This window comes from Anomaloglossus baeobatrachus, chromosome 2, assembly GCF_048569485.1.
Source record: "Anomaloglossus baeobatrachus isolate aAnoBae1 chromosome 2, aAnoBae1.hap1, whole genome shotgun sequence".
Classification (NCBI taxonomy): domain Eukaryota; kingdom Metazoa; phylum Chordata; class Amphibia; order Anura; family Aromobatidae; genus Anomaloglossus; species Anomaloglossus baeobatrachus.
Window position 1 is genome coordinate 272,975,961 of NC_134354.1, and position 22,052 is coordinate 272,998,012.

At 49.5% G+C, this 22,052-nt stretch overlaps 1 protein-coding gene across 8 annotated transcripts in view; it reads right to left on the reverse strand.

Moving 5' to 3' along the window:
• LOC142289835 (uncharacterized) overlaps positions 1-22,052 on the reverse strand; it is a 232,811-nt gene that overhangs the window by 43,352 nt on the left and 167,407 nt on the right. For all 8 annotated transcript variants that reach the window (XM_075333765.1, XM_075333770.1, XM_075333762.1 and 5 more), the window contains one exon: positions 11,574-11,664. In XM_075333765.1, the coding sequence (XP_075189880.1) occupies positions 11,574-11,664 (91 nt within the window). The remainder of the gene's footprint in view (positions 1-11,573; positions 11,665-22,052) is intronic.

Here is a 22,052-nt window from a genome sequence, read left to right on the forward strand (position 1 = left end):
GTCCTGGCTGAACGTGACTGTAGGTGCCGACACATCAGTGCATGGTAATGAGGGGTGGAACGCAGTGCTCCACTGAGATGGCAGCCTAGGATGACATCATCCAGCTGAATGAGGGAAGCCTGGCCAAACACCTGGAGTACATGCTGCGCTCCACGTGGTTCACTGCTCAGAAGGTATGAGACATCAGGTGGGCGGATCTGGATGAATGAGTTTTACAAGTGCTGATAACATCATTGTATGATAATGAGGGGTGGAGTGCAGTGCTCCACTGAGATGACAGCTTAGGAGGACATCATCCAGCTTAATGAAGAAAGCCCAGTCAAATACTAAGCATATGAGATACCGCCCACAGTAGCAGACTGGAATCCCTGAATCTGCAAGGACTTATGATAGGCCAGTTTTGAGGGGGTTGGGACCTTTAATCCCTTTAAAGACACTCAGGAAGCAGGCTCACCAGACTATTATGGAGTCAGTGCCACAGTGAAATGCTGCTATCCCAAGCACTCACTGTCATCAGATCCTCCCTTATGAGGTATTGTTGATCTGTGAGGACACCATTACAATCAGCACGAGACGGGGTAATCCAGGATAGCAGCCGGACCCCCACAGGGTAACTGGAAACGACCCAATTATAGGAAGGACATATGGAAGCATGAGGTATGTGCAATTCAGGATCGATGGGTCATGGGATGATGAAATGTGATACATTTCCTAAAAGATGATCTTTTCAATTATAGATTGATGGCCTAGATTAAACAGTGACAACTTGCAATTTACATCTCCCCTGATGAACCCCGCTATATTGGGGAGAAACGCGTCGGAAGCAATGGGAGCAATAACGGTCCTGGCAAGATAAGTACTAGGACAGTTGGGCCTATCATACCTTCTGTCAAGACCTTCTTTATCTTCCCAGAATTTCCTTTTTTGACATCTCCCTCAACAGTATGATTTACTAGCTGAACTAATGATTGAGGTGATGTATAATATCTGTGTTTTGACTCACATTAGGTCTTGACGTAGGACTTTTACGCATGACCACTTAATCACCCCAACACAATACACTGGTGGTGGTTATAGGCCAGGAATAGTGACAGGGGCATTTAGGGCTAGCCACCGAGGAACGGGGGCACCCAAAAACTTTAAGGTGTATTCACCTCCGTTGCCAGGTAGGGATAAACATTAGGGAATACTAGGTCCCCCTATCCCGATATCCCCTAAAAAATCACGGACGGGGGGGCGCACGCCCTTGGCCTACTGCCCTATTTTTAGGACCTTATACACTATTCACAATCACGACTTTCTGTCTAGTGTTGAACTACTGGGGATGACCCCAAAGTTTTTAAGATTGGGAGTATTTTAATGAATAATTAATAAAATTGATGTTTTAGAGGTTTTTCATGGTCATTTGGCTTTACAGATAAATGTACCAAGGATATGCCAGCCCTCCCGCACTATGGCTGCAGGAGGGTTGAAACGTTACTTTATTTTTCTCACTTAAAGAAAAAAGAGAATTTTGTTACTTACCGTAAATTCTTTTTCTTATAGTTCCGTATTGGGAGACCCAGACCATGGGTGTTTAGCTTCTGCTTCCGGAGGACACACAAAGTACTACACTTAAAAGTGTAGCTCCTCCCTCTGAGCTTATACACCCCCTGGTAGCCAGTCCTAGCCAGTTTAGTGCAAAAGCTGAAGGAGAATAGCCACCCACAAGTAGAACCGAGTAAGAACCGGAACAACCGGAGACTCTGTCCACGACAACAGCCGGTGATAACACACGGAACAAGAAAATTGCCAACAGGCAACAGGGAGGGAGCTGGGTCTCCCAATACGGAACTATAAGGAAAAGAATTTACAGTAAGTAACAAAATTCTCTTTTTCTTTATCGTTCCTTTGGGAGACCCAGACCATGGGACGTTCCAAAGCTGTCCCTGGGTGGGAATAAACAGAAAAAACTAAGAAGTAGGCGGAGCCTAACTTCACAAGTGGGCGACAGCCGCCTGAAGGATGCGTCTGCCCAAACTCGCATCTGCCGAAGCATGAGCATGCACTTGGTAGTGCTTCGAAAAGGTATGCAGGCTAGTCCAAGTGGCAGCCTGACAGACTTGTTGAGCCGTAGCCTGGTGCCTAAAAGCCCAAGAGGCACCGACAGCTCTGGTCGAGTGTGCTTTGATCCCCGGCGGGGGAGGCACCTGAGTACTCTGGTAGGCGTCCGAAATGGTCGATCTAATCCAAAGGGCCAAGCAGAGAGACCCTTGCACCGCCCTGTGGTTAGCACAAAAAGAGAGGTGCACGCCTAAGCGCAGCGGTGCGAGACACATAGATCCGGAGAGCACGCACCAGATCTAGAGTATGCAGCGCTTTCTCAAAGCGATGAACAGGGGCCGGACAGAAGGAAGGCAAGGAAATATCCTGGTTAAGGTGGAAGGGAGAGACCACCTTAGGAAGAAAGTCTGGGGTCGGACGGAGAACTACCTTGTCTTGGTGAAAAACCAAAAAAGGTGACTCCGAGGAGAGCGCAGCCAAATCAGAGACTCTCCTGAGAGAAGTTATGGCAACTAGAAAGGCCACCTTTTGAGAAAGACGAGACAAAGAAACCTCCCTAAGAGGCCCAAAGGGGGGTTTCTGCAATACCGTGAGGACCAAGTTAAGGTCCCAGGGATCCAAGGGCCGCCGATAAGGCGGAATGATGTGAGACGCACCTTGCATGAAGGTGCGGACCTGAGCCAGCCGGGCGAGACGCCGCTGGAACAGCACTGATAGAGCTGAGACTTGTCCGTTGAGAGAGTTGAGGGACAGTCCTAGCTGCAGACCGGACTGTAAAAAAGACAGAAGGGTCGGCAACGAGAACGGCCAAGGAGAATGGCCGGAAGAGCGACACCAGGACAGGAAAATTTTCCAAGTCCTGTGATAGATCTTGACGGAGGAAAACTTACGGGCCCGAGTCATAGTGGAGATGACTTCAGGAGGAATACCAGAAGCCGTCAAAATCCAGGACTCATGAGCCACGCCGTCAATTTGAGTGCCGCAGAATTCGGGCGGAAACACGGACCTTGCGAGAGCAGGTCTGGACGGTCCGGAAGATGCCACGGCATCTCCACGGACAGTTGGAGCAGGTCCGGATACCAAGCTCGCCTGGGCCAGTCCGGTGCAATGAGGATGACTCGATGGCCCTCCATTCTGATCTTGCGCAGGACTCTGGGCAAGAGAGCTAGAGGGGGAAACACGTAGGACAGACAAAACTGGGACCAGTCTTGAACCAGAGCGTCCGCGGCGAAGGCCTGAGGATCGTGGGAGCGATCCACGTAAACCGGAACCTTGTTGTTGTGACGGGATGCCATTAGGTCCACGTCCGGAGTGCCCCACTTGCGGCAGATTGACTAAAACACTGCCGGGTGCAGGGACCACTCGCCACCGTCCACGGATTGACGGCTGAGATAATCTGCCTCCCAGTTTTCTATGCCAGGGATGTGGACTGCGGATATGGTGGACTTGGAGTCCTCCGCCCATTGAAGAATGCGTTGGACCTCCAACATTGCCAGGCGACTGCGTGTCCCGCCTTGGTGATTGATGTAGGCAACCGCTGTCGCGTTGTCTGACTGGACTCGAATGTGCCTGCCCGCCAACAGGTGGTGAAAGGCTAGGAGAGCTAGAAGCACAGCTCTGGTTTCCAGCACATTGATTGAAAGGGCTGACTCGGACGGAGTCCAAGTGCCCTGCGCTCTGTGGTGGAGATGTACCGCTCCCCAGCCAGATAGGCTGGCATCCGTGGTGAGAATCACCCAGGACGGAGTCAGGAAGGAGCGCCCTGGGGACAGGGAGAGGGGTCGAAGCCACCACTGAAGAGAGCTCCTGGTCCGTGGCGACAGAGCCACTAACCTCTGTAAGGAGGAAGGCCGCTTGTCACAACAGCGGAGAATGTCCAGCTGCAGAGGATGCAGATGGAACTGGGCAAAGGGAAGCGCCTCCATGGAGGCCACCATTTGACCCAGCACCTGCATCAGACGCCTGAGGGTATAACGGCGGGGCCTCAGGAGAGAGCGCACCGCCAACCGGAGTGACAGCTGTTTGTCTAAGGGCAACTTCACAAGTGCCGGCAAAGTCTCGAACTGCATCCCTAGGTACGTGAGACTCTGGGTCGGAGTCAGAGTGGATTTGGGAAGATTGACAATCCACCCGAATTGGGCTAGGGTGGCGAGAGTGAGCGAAACACTCTGCTGACAGTCTGCGCTGGATGTACCCTTGACCAGAAGGTCGTCCAGATAAGGAAGCACTGCTAACCCCTGGAGGTGCAGGACCGCAATCACTGCCGCCATGACCTTGGTGAATACCCGAGGGGCCGTGGCTAACCCGAAGGGGAGAGCCACGAATTGGAAATGATCCTCTCCTATCGCAAAACGTAACCAACGCTGATGTGAGACTGCGATTGGCACATGTAGATAGGCATCTCTGATGTCGATGGACGCCAGGAACTCCCCTTGGGTCATAGAGGCAATGACTGATCGCAGAGACTCCATGCGAAAATGCCGCACCCGGACATGCTTGTTGAGAAGCTTGAGATCCAGGATGGGCCGGAAGGTACCGTCCTTTTTTGGAACTAGGAAGAGATTTGAGTAAAAACCTCTGAACCGTTCCTGAGCGGGAACTGGGACAATCACTCCGTTTGCCTGCAAGGACGCCACAGCCTGCGAGAAGGCGGCGGCCTTGGAGCAGGGGGGAGTTGAGAGAAAAAATCTGTTTGGAGGGCTGGAAGAGAATTCTATCCTGTAGCCATGAGATATGATGTCTCTCACCCACTGATCGGAGACTTGCTTTAACCAAGCGTCGCCAAAGTGGGAGAGCCTGCCACCGACTAAGGACGTGGCTGGAGCGGGCCGAGAGTCATGAGGAAGCTGCCTTAGTGGCAGAACCTCCTGCGGTCTTCTGCGGACGCGCTTTTGGGCGCCAGTTGGATTTCTGATCCTTGGCTGAGTTAGCGGACGAGGCGGAAGGCTTAGAGGAAGACCAGTTGGAGGAACGAAAGGAACGAAACCTCGATTGATTCCTACCCTGGGCGGGTTTCCTGGTCTTGGTTTGTGGCATGGAAGTAGTCTTCCCGCCAGTAGCTTCTTTAATGATTTCATCCAGCTGTTCACCAAACAGCCGTGAACCAGCAAAAGGGAGCCCAGCAAGAAACTTCTTGGAAGAAGCATCTGCCTTCCACTCTCGAAGCCACAAAATCCTGCGGATAACAAGAGAATTAGCTGAAGCCACCGCAGTGCGGTGAGCAACCTCTAGCATGGCAGACATGGCATAGGATGAAAAAGCTGAAGCCTGAGCAGTTAAGGTAACCATCTCAGGCATAGATTCCTTGGTGAGGGAATGCATCTCCTCTAGAGAAGCAGAGATGGCTTTGAGAGCCCACACTGCTGCAAAAGTCGGGGAAAACGCGGCCCCCGCAGCTTCATACACAGATTTGGCAAGAAGGTCAATCTGACGGTCAGTGGAATCCTTAAGTGAGGTGCCGTCAGCCACCGACACAACGGTCCGGGCTGATAGCCTAGACACCGGAGGGTCTACCTTTGGGGAGTGAGACCACTCCTTGACCACCTCAGGTGGAAATGGAAACCGGTCATCAGAACCACGCTTTGGAAAGCGTTTGTCAGGGCAGGCCCTGGGTCACAGCGGTCTGAAAACTGGAGTGGTTAAAGAACACACTGTTCACTCTCTTAGGCGAGGTAAACTGATGTTTTTCTGCCAAAGAGAGTTGCTCCTCTGACACTGGCGGATTGAGATCCAGCACAGAATTAATAGAAGCAATCAAATCACTAAGATCTGAGTCACCCTCAGAGAAATCGATGGGATACATAGCCTCCGAGCCCCCAGTGAGGGCATCCTCCTCATCTTGAGAGTCAGCTCTTGAGACAGAGCCGTGGGATGGGGAGGGGGAGGAAACCCTGCGCCTTCTCTTAGAAGGACGGGGTCTGGGATCAGATGATGAATCCTCCGTGAGCTCCGATGGACGGAGGTCAGAGGATAGGAGTCCTCTGTCAAGAGTATTAGAGGCACCCTGTGAGGGGGACTGATGCATATTCATCAAAGTCCTGGACAAAAGCCCCATGGACTCAGCAAATGACTGGGATATGGACCTAGAAAAGGACTCTACCCAGGCCGGGGGTTCAATCACAGGTGCAGCAGCAGCCTGAGAGACCACTGGGGGTGAGACTCCAGGCTGTGGCACCGCCAAGTTAGAGTGGACATCACAATGTGGATAGGTGCTCGGCTCAGGCAGCAGGAGCTTACATGCAGTGCATGCAGCATAAAGCTTTGGAGCCTTGCTCCTTGTGTGAGACATGCTGCTGGAGTGGGGGCTTTGCAAAGAATGAACCCCAGGGAGAATATACAGAGGTCCACAACCGGAGACCGGCTGTGGCTTACCAGACCGCTGAGCGCGGTGTTGTGTGCCCTCCAGATCCCGAAGCCCGGTCCCCCAGTCGCAGCACCTCAGCAGAGATGCAGAATGCAGGATGTCCCAGAGCAGAGTGAACTCTGCCTGAGAAGAGGGTGTTCCTATAAAAGAGCGGGAACTGGAGGGCTATAGAGACCTGCAGGGAAGGAGGGACGCCCCAGCAGTGGGGAGTGTCCCTCCCCTGTGTAGAACGGCCGCCGGGAGGAGCCGAACCTGTCCCTCTGCATGAGTGACATGCGAGGGTAGGAAAATGAAACTAGGCCTCCGGCGAAGCCGGGGCCTAAATTTAAGCGGCGAGGCCGACAAGCAGGCACCATCGGCGCGGTTCTCAGGCAAAAGCTAGAGAACCCGCCGTTAAAACAATCACATACAGCATACTCTCCCCTTACAATAAAGAACCTTGACCCCCAACATAAACATCTCAGGTACTTAGCTGCTGAGACGCAGGGCCATGTCCCTGGGGATGAGTGCTCCGGACCAACAGAATCCTCAAGGGGTTGTGGATGGAGACCGGACTCCTGCCAGACATGGAGACCGTGCTGGCTCCCACTTCAAGCCAGAGCCCAGAAGGGATGGTGAAGGAGCGCGGCAAGTAAGGCTGCAGCCTTGTAAATCAACCTTAACACCGCCGACACAGTGGGGTGAGAAGGGACATGCCGGGAGTCCAGACATGGACCCGCTTTTCTTCAAACTCTTTCCAAAAGTCAAACAAATCAGATGAGAATGCATGTGTGGATGTATGCCTCCTGACACAAAGCAATAAACTGGCTAGGACTGGCTACCAGGGGGTGTATAAGCTCAGAGGGAGGAGCTACACTTTTAAGTGTAGTACTTTGTGTGTCCTCCGGAGGCAGAAGCTAAACACCCATGGTCTGGGTCTCCCAAAGGAACGAAAAAGAAATTATTTTTTCTGTCCCTTGAGTGCTTTCAATAAAGTGTTCCACATTTGAAATCATTTATTGAGTGTGGTGGATATTTATCTGCATTTATTGGAACATAGTCCTATACCGCCAGCACTCTTTCATTAGACTGTGTGCAGACCATATCTTTCTTCTGTGATTGGTTGCAGTCAGACGCAGCCCCACGCTGACTGACAGCGTGTCTGACGATTCCAAGCACAGACCCGGTCTGCGGATCTATTGTACAGTAAAAATAAGTAAATAAAAATATTTGCATAGGGTCCCCCCATATTATATCAGCACAGATAAAGCATATGGCTATAGGCTGCAGCCCCCAGCCGTGCGCTTATCTTGGCTGTGTATCAAAATAGAAGAAACTGCATGTGTTTTTTTAAAAATTATTTAAATAAATCAATCATTTTAAAATATGGCATGCGGTCCCCCCCAATTTTGATATTCAGCCATGATAAAGCCCTACAATTTGGGGCTGGTATTCTCAGGCTGGGGAGACCCATGGAGCTCCCAAGCCTAAAAATAGCAACCTACAGCCTCCCAGTATTGCCGCATTTATTAAATCTGACAATCCCAGCACTTTACCCAGCTCTGACCGATTGCCCTGGTGTAGGAAGGGGTTAGTCACAGCCCACAGCTACTATTAAGCCCTAGATGAGTAATGGTAGGCATCTATGAGAAGCCCCATAACTAATCTGTAAGTGAAAGTAAATAAACTGAAACACAGAAAAAAGCCTTTATTTGAAATAAGACAAAAAACCACCCTCTTTCACCACTTTATTAACCCCTAAAACACCCCTGCAACTCCGACGTAATCCACATGAGGTCCCATGTAGATTCCAGCTCTGCTACAGCGCGCGATTATGGAACATGCGCGAATGCTGTGAGGTTCAAGCAGAGACTGAGGTGCGATGATTGGTGACATCACTCAAGTTAGTTGCGGTCACAAGTGGAAGCTCCCACGGTCCTCCACCTGTGATCACAGGTAACCTGACCATGAAGTCTCACTGAGTTTACAGATCTGCAACTCCTGGCAGAAAACTGCATTTTTTTCCCCCCAAGAGATGCAGATTTGGTGCTGAAATCTTTACACCATATTCCTGCACCCAATCTACAACTCCTGGCAAAAAAACGCATCACTACAGCATGCAGTATGATACAGTAGTGATGTGTTTTTTTTTTTACCAGGAGGTGAGATTCGGTGCAGGAATATGGTGTAAAAATTTCAGCACCAAATCTGCATCTCTTGGCAAAAAAATGCACAAAAACGGTTTTGATGCCGTTTCAGTGCAGTTTTCTTCCAGGAGGTGCAAATTTGGTGCTGCATCAGATTTCAGTACCAAATTTGCACCTCCTGGCAGAAAACTGCACCCACAAGGAGTGAAAAGCGTGCATTTTTCTACAAAGAGATGTAGATTTGGTGCTGAAATTTTTAAACCATATTCCTGCACCCAATCTACACCTCCTGACAAAATAAACGCATCACTACCGCATGTGGTAGTGATGTGGTTTTTTTTTTAGCCAGGTGTAAATTGGGTGCACGAATATAACGGATAGCGTCTGTGATTGGAAGGAGTCAGACGCTGCCACTCAGGGTGGGGGCGCGTCTGACTGCAACCAATCACAGACGCCAGTGGGCGGGGAAAGCAGTGCATATTCATGAGCCTAATGAGCGGCCCCGGAAGTGAATGGGCGGCTGTGGGAGTAGTTACAACCTCTAAGTACAGCCCGCTTGCTCCTATCCCTTCTATCACCATTTTTAATTGCCGGATTCTGGTCCGATAGACTTAAATGGGGACTGGCGTTCGGTCAAATATCCGGGATCAATGACGGGCCGGATACTTTTTTTAAAAATCCGGTTAGGTCCGTCAGTCCCGGTTATCTGCGAGTTCGCCGATCACTAGTCATTACAGCAGATCTTGAGAAAAGGTAACAGTGACAAAGCTCGTACATGAGAAGCAAATAGTAGCTCAGCGAGTCCATATTTACAAAAGAGCACTGTAGCACAAATTGCTTGAATTTTAATGCTGGCTATGATAAAACAGTGAAGCTCAAAATACATAATATGGGGCTGCGTAGCTGAAGATATGTGATGGTCAAGCTCACCTTTGCCCATGGACAAAATCACCTGGAGATTCCCAAGGCCGCTTTAGGCTATGTGCGCACGTGTGCGCTCTGCACCGCACCTAAAAGGTGCGCTTCAGAGCGCAGCTGAAAAGCTCCATTCTGAAGCGCATGGTGCCGGCAGAGAACGTGCGCTCTGCCTGCAGCTCCTGCCATAGAAAGAGCAGGGGCTGCCGGCAAAGCGCACGGAAGAAGTGACATGTCACTTCTTAGAACGCGTGCTTCGGGCAGCAGCCGAAGCGCTGCGCTCTAAGACGCCACGTGCGCACGGCCCCTGCACAATCTCCATAGACACTACAGGACACTACAAAGCGCAGCGTAACTGCATGAATTACGCACACTTGCGCACATAGCCTTACACGCAGCGACATCGCTAACGAGATATCGCTGGGGTCACGGAATTCGTGACGCACATCCGGCCTCTTTAGCGACGTCGTTGCGCGTGACACCTACGAGCGACCGCTAACCAGGGCTGTGGAGTCGGTAAGCCAAACCTTCGACTCCGACTCCTACATATATTGCTTATAGTTAGGTGAAAAATTTATTGTAGTACATGAACATGTGTATGTGAACATCAGACATTTAATAATTGTTATGATACAATAATCACTATATTTGGATAGAACATAAAATATATTTATTGGATACAACTTTAGAACACAAAAAACTGTAATAAATTGTAAATATGTAATACACTATGTAATATACAGTAGATTATATATATCTTGTGTGTGTATTTATCTTGTGTGTGTATATATATATATTGTATTAAATATTTACAATTTATTAGTTTTTTGTGTTCTAGAGTTGTATTCTAATAAGTATATTTTATGCTCTATCCAAATATCTTGATTATTGTATCATAAAAATAATTAAATGTCTGATGTTCACATTGTACTACAATAAATTTTTCACTTAAATATGAGCATTATACTAAATGTTATTATTTAGTAAAATATTCAGCACATTCTGCATTGCACTACTGTCCCCAATTTATTATATATTTTAGGAGTCGGAGTCGGTGCATTTTATACCGACTCCACCAAAATGAGCTCCGACTCCACGACTCCACAGCCCTGCCGCTAACGATCAAAAATACTCACCTCATCGTTGACACGTCGTTCCTTTCCCAAATATCATTGCTGGTGCTGGACGCAGGTTGTTCGTCGTTCCTGAGGCAGCACACATCGCTACGTGTGACACCCTGGGAACGGCGAACAATAGCATTCCTGCGTCCTCCGGCATCGAGGTGGGCGTGTTGTTAATACGGCTGGTCTCCGCCCCTCCGATTCTATTGGCGGCCCGCTATGTGACGTCGCACGAACCTCCCTCTTAAAAAAGAGGTTGTTCGCCGCCCACAGCGACGTCGCTAGGAAGGTAAGTATGTGTGACGTGTACTGGCGATATTGTTCGCCACGGGCAGCGATTTGCCCGTGACGCACAAAAGACGGGGGCGGGTGCTTTTGCTTGCGACATCGCTAGCGATGTTGCTGCCTGTAATGCAGACTTCAGAGTTGGACCTAAGAGCAACTGAATGAGGAAGCCTGGTCTGAGGAATTAGGTTTTCTTTTACATTATAAGGATGGCTGGATGCCACATGCCTGAAGAACAAATAGCACTATGGAGGCACTATATAAATAAGACAAGCCTGTGGAGGCAGTGCTATGCTCTTGGCCATCCTCTGCTTGGCAACCTAGGGTTTTGCCATTTAGGTTGAAGTTACTTTGACAACCAACCTAAACATTTGTGCACCCCTAAAAAAAAGTGGATTTTTTTAGCAGAATAATGTGCACAGCATGAATTGTTCAGGAATATTTTGAGAAACATGGTAAACATTTCAAGGTGTTGATTTGATCTCCAAATCCCCCAGATCTCAACCTGATATTGGATATGCTTGGAGATCCAGTACAGGAAGGCCACACTATGCCTTCAGAAGTCTTTTGGTGCACAAGCTTCAACTAGCTAAGACAGTTCTACCTCCACAAGGGGAACCTATACAATATTAGGCAGATGTTTTCATTGTTATTATTTGGTAGGTCTTATATTACAACTTTTAGGCCTTAACAAAAACAACCACATTTTTTTTTCCTTACCTGGTGGCACAAAAAAGAACTTTCCAGCCTTCAATCGTTCTTCAGACTGGCGTAACTGAAGCTTCACTTCGCCTTTTTCAACATAGTAAGTCTAGAGACAATTAAAATATAAAAACTTTAGAAATAACAATTTAAAGCAGTTTGCTAACTCAAAATTAGAAAGTAACACATGTTACACGCATGTGCATGAGTTATAACATGGCGTAGAAACTTGCATACAGTTTTCACTATGCCACTACTTACAAGGAACATACAATTAAAGGGGTTATCCGGCTTCTTTTGACTTTTTTTTTATTTCCCTATTGGGCTACATTGGGGCAGGTAAGTAGATAGAGACCACTTACCTGCCCTGCTGTCAGCCCCTCTCCCCCGACTCAGAGTGGTCATGTGACCGCTCCTGCCGCGATTTTGCTGCTTCTGGTCATTTCATGTCAACATGGGCAGGACCATGTTGACATGCAAATCTGGAGCAGCATGTCGCCTCCCTGCTGGGCGGCTACAGTGCGATGAGCCCCGCCCCCCTTCCCTGCACCCTCCCACACATTCCCCCGCACCCCTTACTCTCCCCGCAACCTCCCCCTGCACTGCTGTGGGGTCCGTGACCTGGGGGAGGGGCCTGGCGGCGGCTGCCGTGGTGTCAGCTCCAGCACCGGGCCCCCTGCTCAGGATCGCACATTCAAATGTACCGGCATCACAGATCACAGATGCCGGTACATTTGAAAGTGCTGATGAGAAGCAGCGCAGCGCTGCATCTCATTACTGCCCGGCTGTCTGTGCTCTCTTCAGCACGGCGGTGACGTCACTACTGTGCTGATATGGCCAGAGCACAGACAGCGCGCGAACGTGCAGAAGCGGCGGGGACCGAGGACGGGTGAGTATGTACTCCCAACGGTGCAGAGCGCCGCATGCGGTACAGAGCCATATGTGTGTGTGCGGTGCAGAGCCATATGTGTGCGGTGCAGAGCCATATGTGTGCGTGTGCAAAGCCATGTGTGTGCGTGTGCAGAGCCATGTGTGTGCAGAGCCATGTGTGTGCGTGTGCAGAGCCATGTGTGTGCAGAGCCATATGTGTGCGGTGCAGAGCCATATGTGTGCGTGTGCGGTGCAGAGCCATGTGTGTGAGTGTGCGGTGCAGAGCCATGTGTGTGCGGTGCAGAACCATGTGTGTGCGTGTGCAGAGCCATGTGTATGCGGAGCCATATGTGTGCGGTGCAGAGCCATATGTGTGCGTGTGCGGTGCAGAGCCATGTGTGTGTGTGCGGTGCAGAGCCATGTGTGTGCGTGTGCGGTGCAGAGCCATGTGTGTGCGTGTGCGGTGCAGAGCCATGTGTGTGCGTGTGCAGAACCATGTGTGTGCGTGTGCGGTGCAGAGCCATGTGTGTGTGGTGCAGAGCCATGCGTGTGCGTGGTGTGGTGTGCAGAGCCATGCGTGTGCGTGGTGTGGTGTGCAGAGCCATGTGTGCGCGTGGTGTGCAGAGCCATGTGTGCGCGTGGTGTGCAGAGCCATGTGTACGCGTGATGTGGTGTGCAGAGCCATGTGTGCGCGTGGTGTGGTGTGCAGAGCCATGTGTGCACGTGGTGTGGTGTGCAGAGCCTGATGTGGGGCTGTTATTTGCAACGCTGTAGTGATAACAGGTCAGTGCTGAGACTGAATAATGACATGGACTGTGTGTGCAAGGGGCGGGCAGGGGGTTTGGCTGGACACTGAGGCCGGGCGGTGACAGCTCTGACTGAGGTTTTGCACAGGAAGTGGTCATGTTTGCTGGAGCTGAATGTAAACAAGAGCTGCAGAGAATAAAGGGATAATTCAAGAGGAACAAAAGTTAGAAAACAAAAAATAACAATGTAGGGGTGATTTATATGACAATACAGCACAGATTAGCTTACCAAACATTTTTGAGTTTATGTCGGACAACTCCTTTAATTGAAGAGCAGTATACAGCAGAATAATGTATTCAACATAAATGAATTCACCAACTTAGAAAAGTAACACTTTAATCTCTCTGAATATATGAACAATTTTCAAAACACTGACAAGACTGAATTTCACAGAACATTTTTTTAACCCATGAAATGAAAGAAAAGTTAATATTATAACTGAAAAATGAATACACGCCCCCCTCTCCCTATGAATATTATGGACAGCATCAAGTCCTGTAGGTAGGAATGAACATGCTAGCGACATTGCAACATCTATCTTTTTACATTCTTCAAGAACAACCTCTTTCCTCTTAGAATTCCCCTTTGGTGTTTCAGTTGGCTTCAGATCAGGAGACAAATGTTGCGCGCTGTGCCTGAGTCACCACATATAATAGCTGCATGGTTATTTCAAAATGTATGACATGTATTGCCAGCTTTAATTAAATTTGTTTTTCTCTGCTGTTCACTACATACAAACATTTGCATACACTCCCTTACTGGGGCTGTTCACCTGAGCTGATAACAAAGCCTGTGTGTATGCCCTAGTGGCAGTTGAAGTTAGTGTGAGGAGTGTAATATGGAGACGGTCCTGTCCTGAGGTAACCGTTGAAACCTCTGGAGGGGCCAGCTACAAATGGGCAGGGTATCCATCTCTAGGAATACTGGACTTTCAAGGGACAAGGTCAGTGGCAAACAGAGACTGCTATTAGTTTTTTTAAACACTTAATGACCGTGGGCAGGAATATTACGTCCTACTGGGGATCTGTGCACATGTCAGCTGATTTGTACAGCTGACACGTGTGCCTCGCAGTCAAGAGTGGATCCATGTTCCACCCATACCTGTTAACCCCTTAAATGGTGCAGTGAAAATGTCACAGCGCTATTTAAATGCTGATAGCGGAAAATTTTTACTCACCCGACTCCATCGGCGTTGCAGTGACGTGATTGTGACGACATGGACTTTGTCAGTGCCTAGCAAGGGTTAAAGTTTCTTAACATTCAGCTGGACATGAAGATATTTTGTTTATAAACGGGGGATAAGCCTTCATTGTTTCGTTTCATTGAGTCTAGTGTTAAGCTGGGTTCACACTAAGCGACAGCGACGACGTCGCTGTTACGTCACCATTTTCTGTGACGTAACAGCGACCTTGTAAGTCGCTGTTATGATCACTGCTTAGCTGTCAAACACAGCAGCGATCATAACGTCGCTGTGCTACATGTGCAGAGAGCAGGGAGCCGCGCTTAGCGCTGGCTCCTTGCTCTCCTAGGTACAGTACACATCGGGTTAATTAACCCGATGTGTACTGCAGCTACATGTCACAGTGCAGAGAGCAGGGAGCCGCGCACACTGCTTAGCGCTGGCTCCTTGCTCTCCTTGCTACAGTATACATCGGGTTAATTACCCGATGTGTACTGCAGCCACATGTGCACAGAGCAGGAGCCGGCGCTGGCAGCAAAAGCGGCGGAGGCTGGTAACGAAGGTAAATATCGGGTAACCAGGGAAAGGTCTTCCCTTGGTTACCCGATGTTTACGCTGGTTACAGCTTACCGCAGCTGCCAGACGCCGGCTCCTGCTCCCTGCTCGCTTCATTTCGTCGCTCTCTAGCTGTCACACACAGCGATGTGTGTGTCACAGCGGGAGAGTGACGACCAAAAAATGAAGCTGGACATTCAGCAACGACTGGCGACCTCACAGCAGGGGCCAGGTCGTTGCTGGATGTCACACACAGCGACGGGACGTCGCTGCAAAGTCACAGAAAATGGTGACGTAGCAGCGACGTCGTTGTCGTTGTCGCTGTGTGTGACACCAGCTTTAAAGTTCTTGTTGACTCATGTAATTACCTTGACCAGAGAGGATCAGATACCCAGACAAATCAATTGTGTGAACCTCCATTGTATTGTTAGATGCAATGTGGCTGGGCTGTCTCCCTTGTTACTGTCAGAGACCATTACTAATAGGGATATTTTATATGCGGCTTGAGATCTAGCCAATAAGAGCCCAGTCTTATCCACCAATCGTGAAGACCCCGATGGTCTGAATGGAGAGCTCAGGGGTATAAGAAGGAGGACTGTCCATTGCCCAGGTAGACTCTTGCTACATGATACCAATCTAGGACCTGCGGATCCGATTGGCAAGCCATAGCTGAACCTGGATTATAACACTACATGGACTTCAGCATCGAATGCAAGGATTCGGCTGTGATATCAAGGACTACCTAAGGTAGGAATCCAGCTTGGGACAATCCAGTCACCGGACCACAGACTTTGCAGACCTCAGCCAGCTTCCTAAATCTGGAGTTATTCCATTCTTGGTGGGTGCCCGCCAAAAGCGGGGTGCTGCTGGTTTGGAGTAAGTAGCCCTGGAAGCTCTGAGGTACGGACATTCTAAATCCCTGGTGAGCCAGCGGAAGGGTGAGAAACTGTTGCCGGTTATATTATGTGGTTTTGCGCCATTTGCCGTTAATTGTTTGGGGATCCAATAAAGTATTAATATTGTGATTCCCTCACTGTGTGTTGTCTGAGTAGTGTTCCGCCCGCGGTTAAGGAGGTTGGGCGTTCAGTTGGGATGAGACCTGGGTCATGCTGCCTTTCTAAAGGCGGCCGGGCCAGCGGACAAGACAAGAGCATCCACTAACCCCCGTGTCTCCACAGTGATCACTGTGAGCCGATGGTTGTCATCGTAGCACAGGGTCATGTGATGACTGAAGTAGCTAACATGAGACACTTCCTGTTTCACCCAGCCGGCTGCTGTCAGTGACACGAGGTGAGTATTTCTGCTGTCCTCAGCTGTGTAGCTGTGATCAGCAGAAATAAATGAGTCATCAGACTGCTGATCCTTATAGTCCCTGAAGAGGGACTAGTAAAATAAAAAAAACAAGTTTAAAAAAAACAAAAAAAAACCCTAAAAGTTTAAATCACCCCCCTTTCGCAGCTTTGAAAATTAAAGGGTTAAAAAACTAAAAAGTATACACGTATTTGGTATCGCCGTGTTTAGAAATGCCCGATCTATCAAAATATAAAATCAATTAATCTGATCAGTAGACAGCGTAGCAGGAAAAAAATTCAAACACCAAAATTAAGGTTTTTTTGGTTGCCACAAATTTTGCGCAAAATGCAATAACAGGCGATCAAAACGTAGCATCTACGCAAAAATGGTACCATTAAAAACGTCAGCTCGAGACACAAAGAATAAGCCATCACTGAGCCATAGGTTACAAAAAATGAAAAAGCTATGGGTCGCATAAAATGGTGCAATTAGTGGGCCACTTCTTTTGGACAAACTTCTCACTAGGCAGATTCATAATACTAAAATGCCTAGTTAACAATATCCCATACACGTTAGTCAATTTCTACTTCCCCAACAAGTAACAGTATACATATATTTGGAAAATTATCACCGAAGCCTGCAAGTTGAAAACAGGATCTTTCATCATAGTACATAGTAGGGGATTTTAGCTTTCGTTATGGCCAAATATGGACACTACGTCCAAGTCACAAACTCAACCCCCAATCCACTAACAAAATTTCTTCATTTACACAAGCTATATAACAAATGGAGACAACAAAACCCAACAGCAAGATACTATACATTCCTTTCTCATCCCCATATGATATACACAAGTATAGATTATTTTTTGGTAGATAAGGCAGTAATACCTAAAGTGCTTAATACAAAAATAGCAAACATAACTCTGAGTGATCATGCCCCTATTACCCTAAACCAGGGGTGGGGAACCTTTTTACTGCCGGGGGCCATTTGGAATTTTCTACCAACCTTCGGGGGCCGCACAAAATATTATCAACTTGAAAAGAACCAGGCTATATTTGGTCAAACAATTAATTAACTCTAATGTGGTGGCCGGAGCGGCTGTGATGTTTGGTGATATTGATCATTTTGTTTCTCACAACTGCTTTTCCAGGTTTGTCTTTGTCTGCAGAGGCTGGGGGCATATACATCACAGGAGACACTGAGGCATATACATCACAGGAGATACTGAGGCATATACATCACAGGCGTGGCTGCGTCATATACATCCCAGAAAAGGCTGGGGCATATACATCACAGGAGAGGTTGGGGCGTATACATCACAGGAGGAGCGTATAGATCACAGGAGGGGTGTATACATCACAGGAGATGCTGAGCATGGACAGCACTAGTGGTGGGCACAGACAGCACTAGGTGGCAGCACGAACAGCACTAGGCGGCACAACGGACAGCACAACGGACAGCACGAGGCGGCACAACGGACAGCACGAGGCGGCACAACGGACAGCACGAGGCGGCACAACGGACAGCACGAGGCGGCACAACGGACAGCACGAGGCGGCACAACGGACAGCACGAGGCGGCACAACGGACAGCACGAGGCGGCACAACGGACAACACGAAGTGGCACAACGGACAGCACTAGGTGGCACAACGGACAGCACTAGGTGGCAGCACAGAGAGCACTAGCTGGCAGCACAGAGAGCACCAGTTGGCAGCACAGAGGGCGCTAGATGTCAGCAAAGAGCGCTAGTTGGCAGCACAGAGAGCACTAGGTGGCAGCACAGAGAGCACTAGGTGGCAGCACGGAGAGCACTAGGTGGCAGCACGGAGAGCACTAGCTGGCACAACGGACAGCACTAGTTGGCAGCACAGAGAGCACCAGCTGGCAGCACAGAGATCACCAGTTGGCAGCACGCACAGAGGGCGCTAGTTGGCAACACAGACAGCGCTAGTTGGCAGCACAGACAGCGCTAGCTGGCAGCACAGAGAGCACACTAGGTGGCAGCACGGAGAGCACTAGGTGGCAGCACGGAAAGCACTAGGTGGCAGCACAAAGAGCACTAGGTGGCAGCACAAAGAGCACTAGGTGGCAGCACAAAGAGCACTGACAGTGACAGCATTAGAAGGCAGCACGGAGAGCATTAGGTGACAGCACTTGGAGGCAGCAGGGAGAGGCACTATGTGGCAGCACTGACAGCACTAGGAGGCTGCACAGATTACACAGCATTGAGGGGTTACACACAGTACTAGGGGGTACACAGCATTGAGGGGTTACACACAGTACTAGGGGGTACACAGCACTTGGGGCTACACACAGTAGTAGGGGGGGTACAGAGCACTGGATGAGGGGCAGCGATGGGTTGTATACTCACAATACTAGGGGAGGGGGAGTCACACAGCACAGGTCCGGGAGGCATGTACAGCAGGGAGGCATCTGCTGCACCTCTTCTGCTATGACTGGAGCACAGCGCGCTGCTTACCCCGCCCACAAGGTAAACTCTCAGCACTCGAGCACAGTCCCGGGTTCAGTCTAGAATGTACGGGCTGTAGTCAGGTCCCGAAAAGAGCACGTACATTCTAGTACGGGCTGCAATCAGGATCTGGAAAAAGCCTGTACATTCTAGCATCTACCCAGAACGCACTGGGATTTTAAAGGGCCGCTCAAGCACTGGGGTAGCCTGGAATGTGCCCGGGGGCCGCATTAAATGTCATCGCGGGCCGCATACGGCCCCCGGGCCGGAGGTTCCCCACCCCTGCCCTAAACATAGAGGAGAGCTTTGCGACTTCCACATCCCCGATATGGCACCTAAACACATATACACTGAATCATCCTTCATATATGACCCAAACACATCAAGCTATCCAGGATTACTTGGAAATCAATGATAATGGTGAAGTCACAGAACCGACATTGTGGTGTGCACATAAAGCGGCCATGAGAGGTCATTTTATAAAGCAGGCCTCACATCATAAAAAAGTATCCCAAATACTGACCACTTCCTTCAAAGCAAGTTGGCTAGCCTACACAGATTAAACAAACAGACATTCGGCCGAGAGAGCGTCGGAGATATCAGCCCTGTACAGTCAGCTACACAAATTGAACCTACACAAATACGAACATGCCCTTAAAAAGCTTAAACTATCATACTATTGGCAGGGTACCGTGTTTTTCGGACCATAAGACGCACTCCCCCCCCCCCCCCCAAATGTTGGGGGAAAGTGGGGGGTGCGTCTTATGGTCTGAATGTGGCTGCAGGGAATGAGGGCGCTGCGGTGGAGTGGGTCATCGGGGACACGAGCCGGCTGTAGCAGCCTGCCGTGACCACGTGTGCCCACTCATTACATATGCATGCCCATCCTGTCGCCCATCATCTCTCAGTGCTGAAGCCAGCACCGACAGGTGGGCAGGATGATGAGCGGGGGGTGCGTGCATAATTAACAGCCGGCCCGCATGATCACCCCTAGCAACTACAGCCTGGAGTGATCATGTGACGCTGTAATCACTGCCCCCGTGCATCATTCTCAGCGCGGGGTGCAGTGAATCAGTACACTCACCCGTCACCGTGTGTGAAGCCGTCCCCCTGCAGCATCACTATGTCTTCCTGTCTGTGGCGGTCAGCTGATCTGTGTAGAGAGTGGTGAGCACAGCGATGACGTCATCGCTGTATGCGCCGCTAGTGTCCACACAGATCAGCTAACTGCCACAGACAGGAAGACATCGCGATGCTGCAGACAACGGTGACGGCTCCACTCAGCGGCACTGCAGCTGAGACAGAGAGGAAGATGATCAGTGCTGCAGGGAGTGAGGGAAGGTGAGTATAAACGTTTATTTTTTTTTCTGTGCCATAGGATACAGGCCATATACCAGGATGGGTGGTATATTATGAGCAGGATGGGGGGTATATTATGAGCAGGATGGGGGTATATGAGCAGGATTGGGGGTATATGAGCATGATGGGGGGTATATGAGCAGGATGGATGGGGGTATATGAGCAGGATGGAAGGGGTATATGAGCAGGATGGATGGGGTATATCAGCAGGATGAATGGGGTATATGAGCAGGATGGATGGGGTATATGAGCAGGATGGATGGGGTATATGAGCAGGATGGATGGGGGTATATGAGCAGGATGGATGGGGTATATGAGCAGGATGGATGGGGTATATGAGCAGGATGGATGGGGGTATATGAGCAGGATGGATGGGGGTATATGAGCAGGATGGGGGTATATGAGCAGGATCATATACAAGGCAGGAGGATCGTTACCAGAATGGGGTACCTTAGTAGAGAATTTGGGGACATTACCCCCATAACAGTGTCAGCAGCAGATCCTCGCCCCATAACAGTGTGTCATGACCACATTTTTTGGTTAAAATTTTATTTTCCTATTTTCCTCCTCTAAAACCAGGGTGCATCTTATGGTCAGGTGCGTCTTAGGCTATGTGCGCACTAGAAAAGTGATTTTTCTCAAGAAAATTTCTTGAGAAACTTCTGGGAGTTGAAGATTACCGCACCTGCGGTAAAAACCGCACCAAAACCACGGGAAAAACGCATGCGTTTTTGCCACGGTTTTTCCGCAGGTTGGTCCCTGCGTTTTTTTTATGCTGAACTGCAATAAATAATATAGATAATAGAAAAATCGATAGACAGATAATGGATAGAGGGAAAGATGGATTGATGAATAGATAGATGAGAAAGACCTGTATAATGTCCCACCCCCCTGCATATTCTAAGCTGGCACCCTTTAGTGACTTTCATGTGGCACTAAAGGGTGCCTAGCCTTGTATTTAGCCAAAAAATAAATAAATAATTTAAAAAAAAATGACGTGAGGTCCCCCCATCTTTTGTAGCCAGCTAGGGTAAAGCAGACGGCTGCAGCCTGCAGACCACAGCTGGCAGCTTCACCTTGGCTGGTAATCCAAAACAGAGGGCACCCCACGCTGTTATTTTACATTAAATAAATAATTTAAAACAAAAAACGTGGGGTCCTCCCCGAAATTGGATCACCAGCCGAGGTAAAGCAGACAGCTGGAGTCTGATATTCTCAGACTAGGGAGGTCGACTATTATTGGACACTCCCCAGCCTAAAAATAGCAGGTTGCAGCCGCCCCAGAAGTGGCGCATCCATTAGACGTGCCAATCCTGGCGCTTCGCCCCAACTCATCCCATTGCCCTGGTGCGGTGGCAAACGGGGTAATATATGGGGTTGATACCAGATGTGTAATGTCACCTGGCATCAAGCCCTGGGGTTAGTGATGTCACGCGTCTATCAGATTCCCGACATCACCAACCCAGTCAGTAAGAAATAAAAAATAGACAGCAAAAAAAGTTTTATTTGAAAAAACACTCCCCACATTCCCTCTTTCACTAATTTATTGACAAGAACAATCAAATCCGGGTGCGGCGTAATCCAATAAGGGGGGGGGGGGGTGTCCCATGACGATCCATACCATAGATACTGTCCCAGTCAATGAAGAACAGAAGGTTCCCCATTGGCTGGGAGAGTAATGCAGTGACCAGAGCTAACATCAATAGGTCAGCCCAGGTCGCTGCAGGGGATGCCGAGCGCTGCCATCAGGAGGTTAGATGAGCTCATTACCGGCTGTGATGATCTCCTGCAGTCCTGCCATCAGCGCTGTCACTGCTTTCTAAGCCCGCCGCGTTCTCAGCAGTATCGCGAGAGCCCGTGACGTCACCGCCAGTGACAGTCTTGGGCCGCGGGCATAGACGGCAGTGACAGCGGTGACGTAAGGAGGCAGGAGATCGTCACAGCAGGTAATGATCTCAT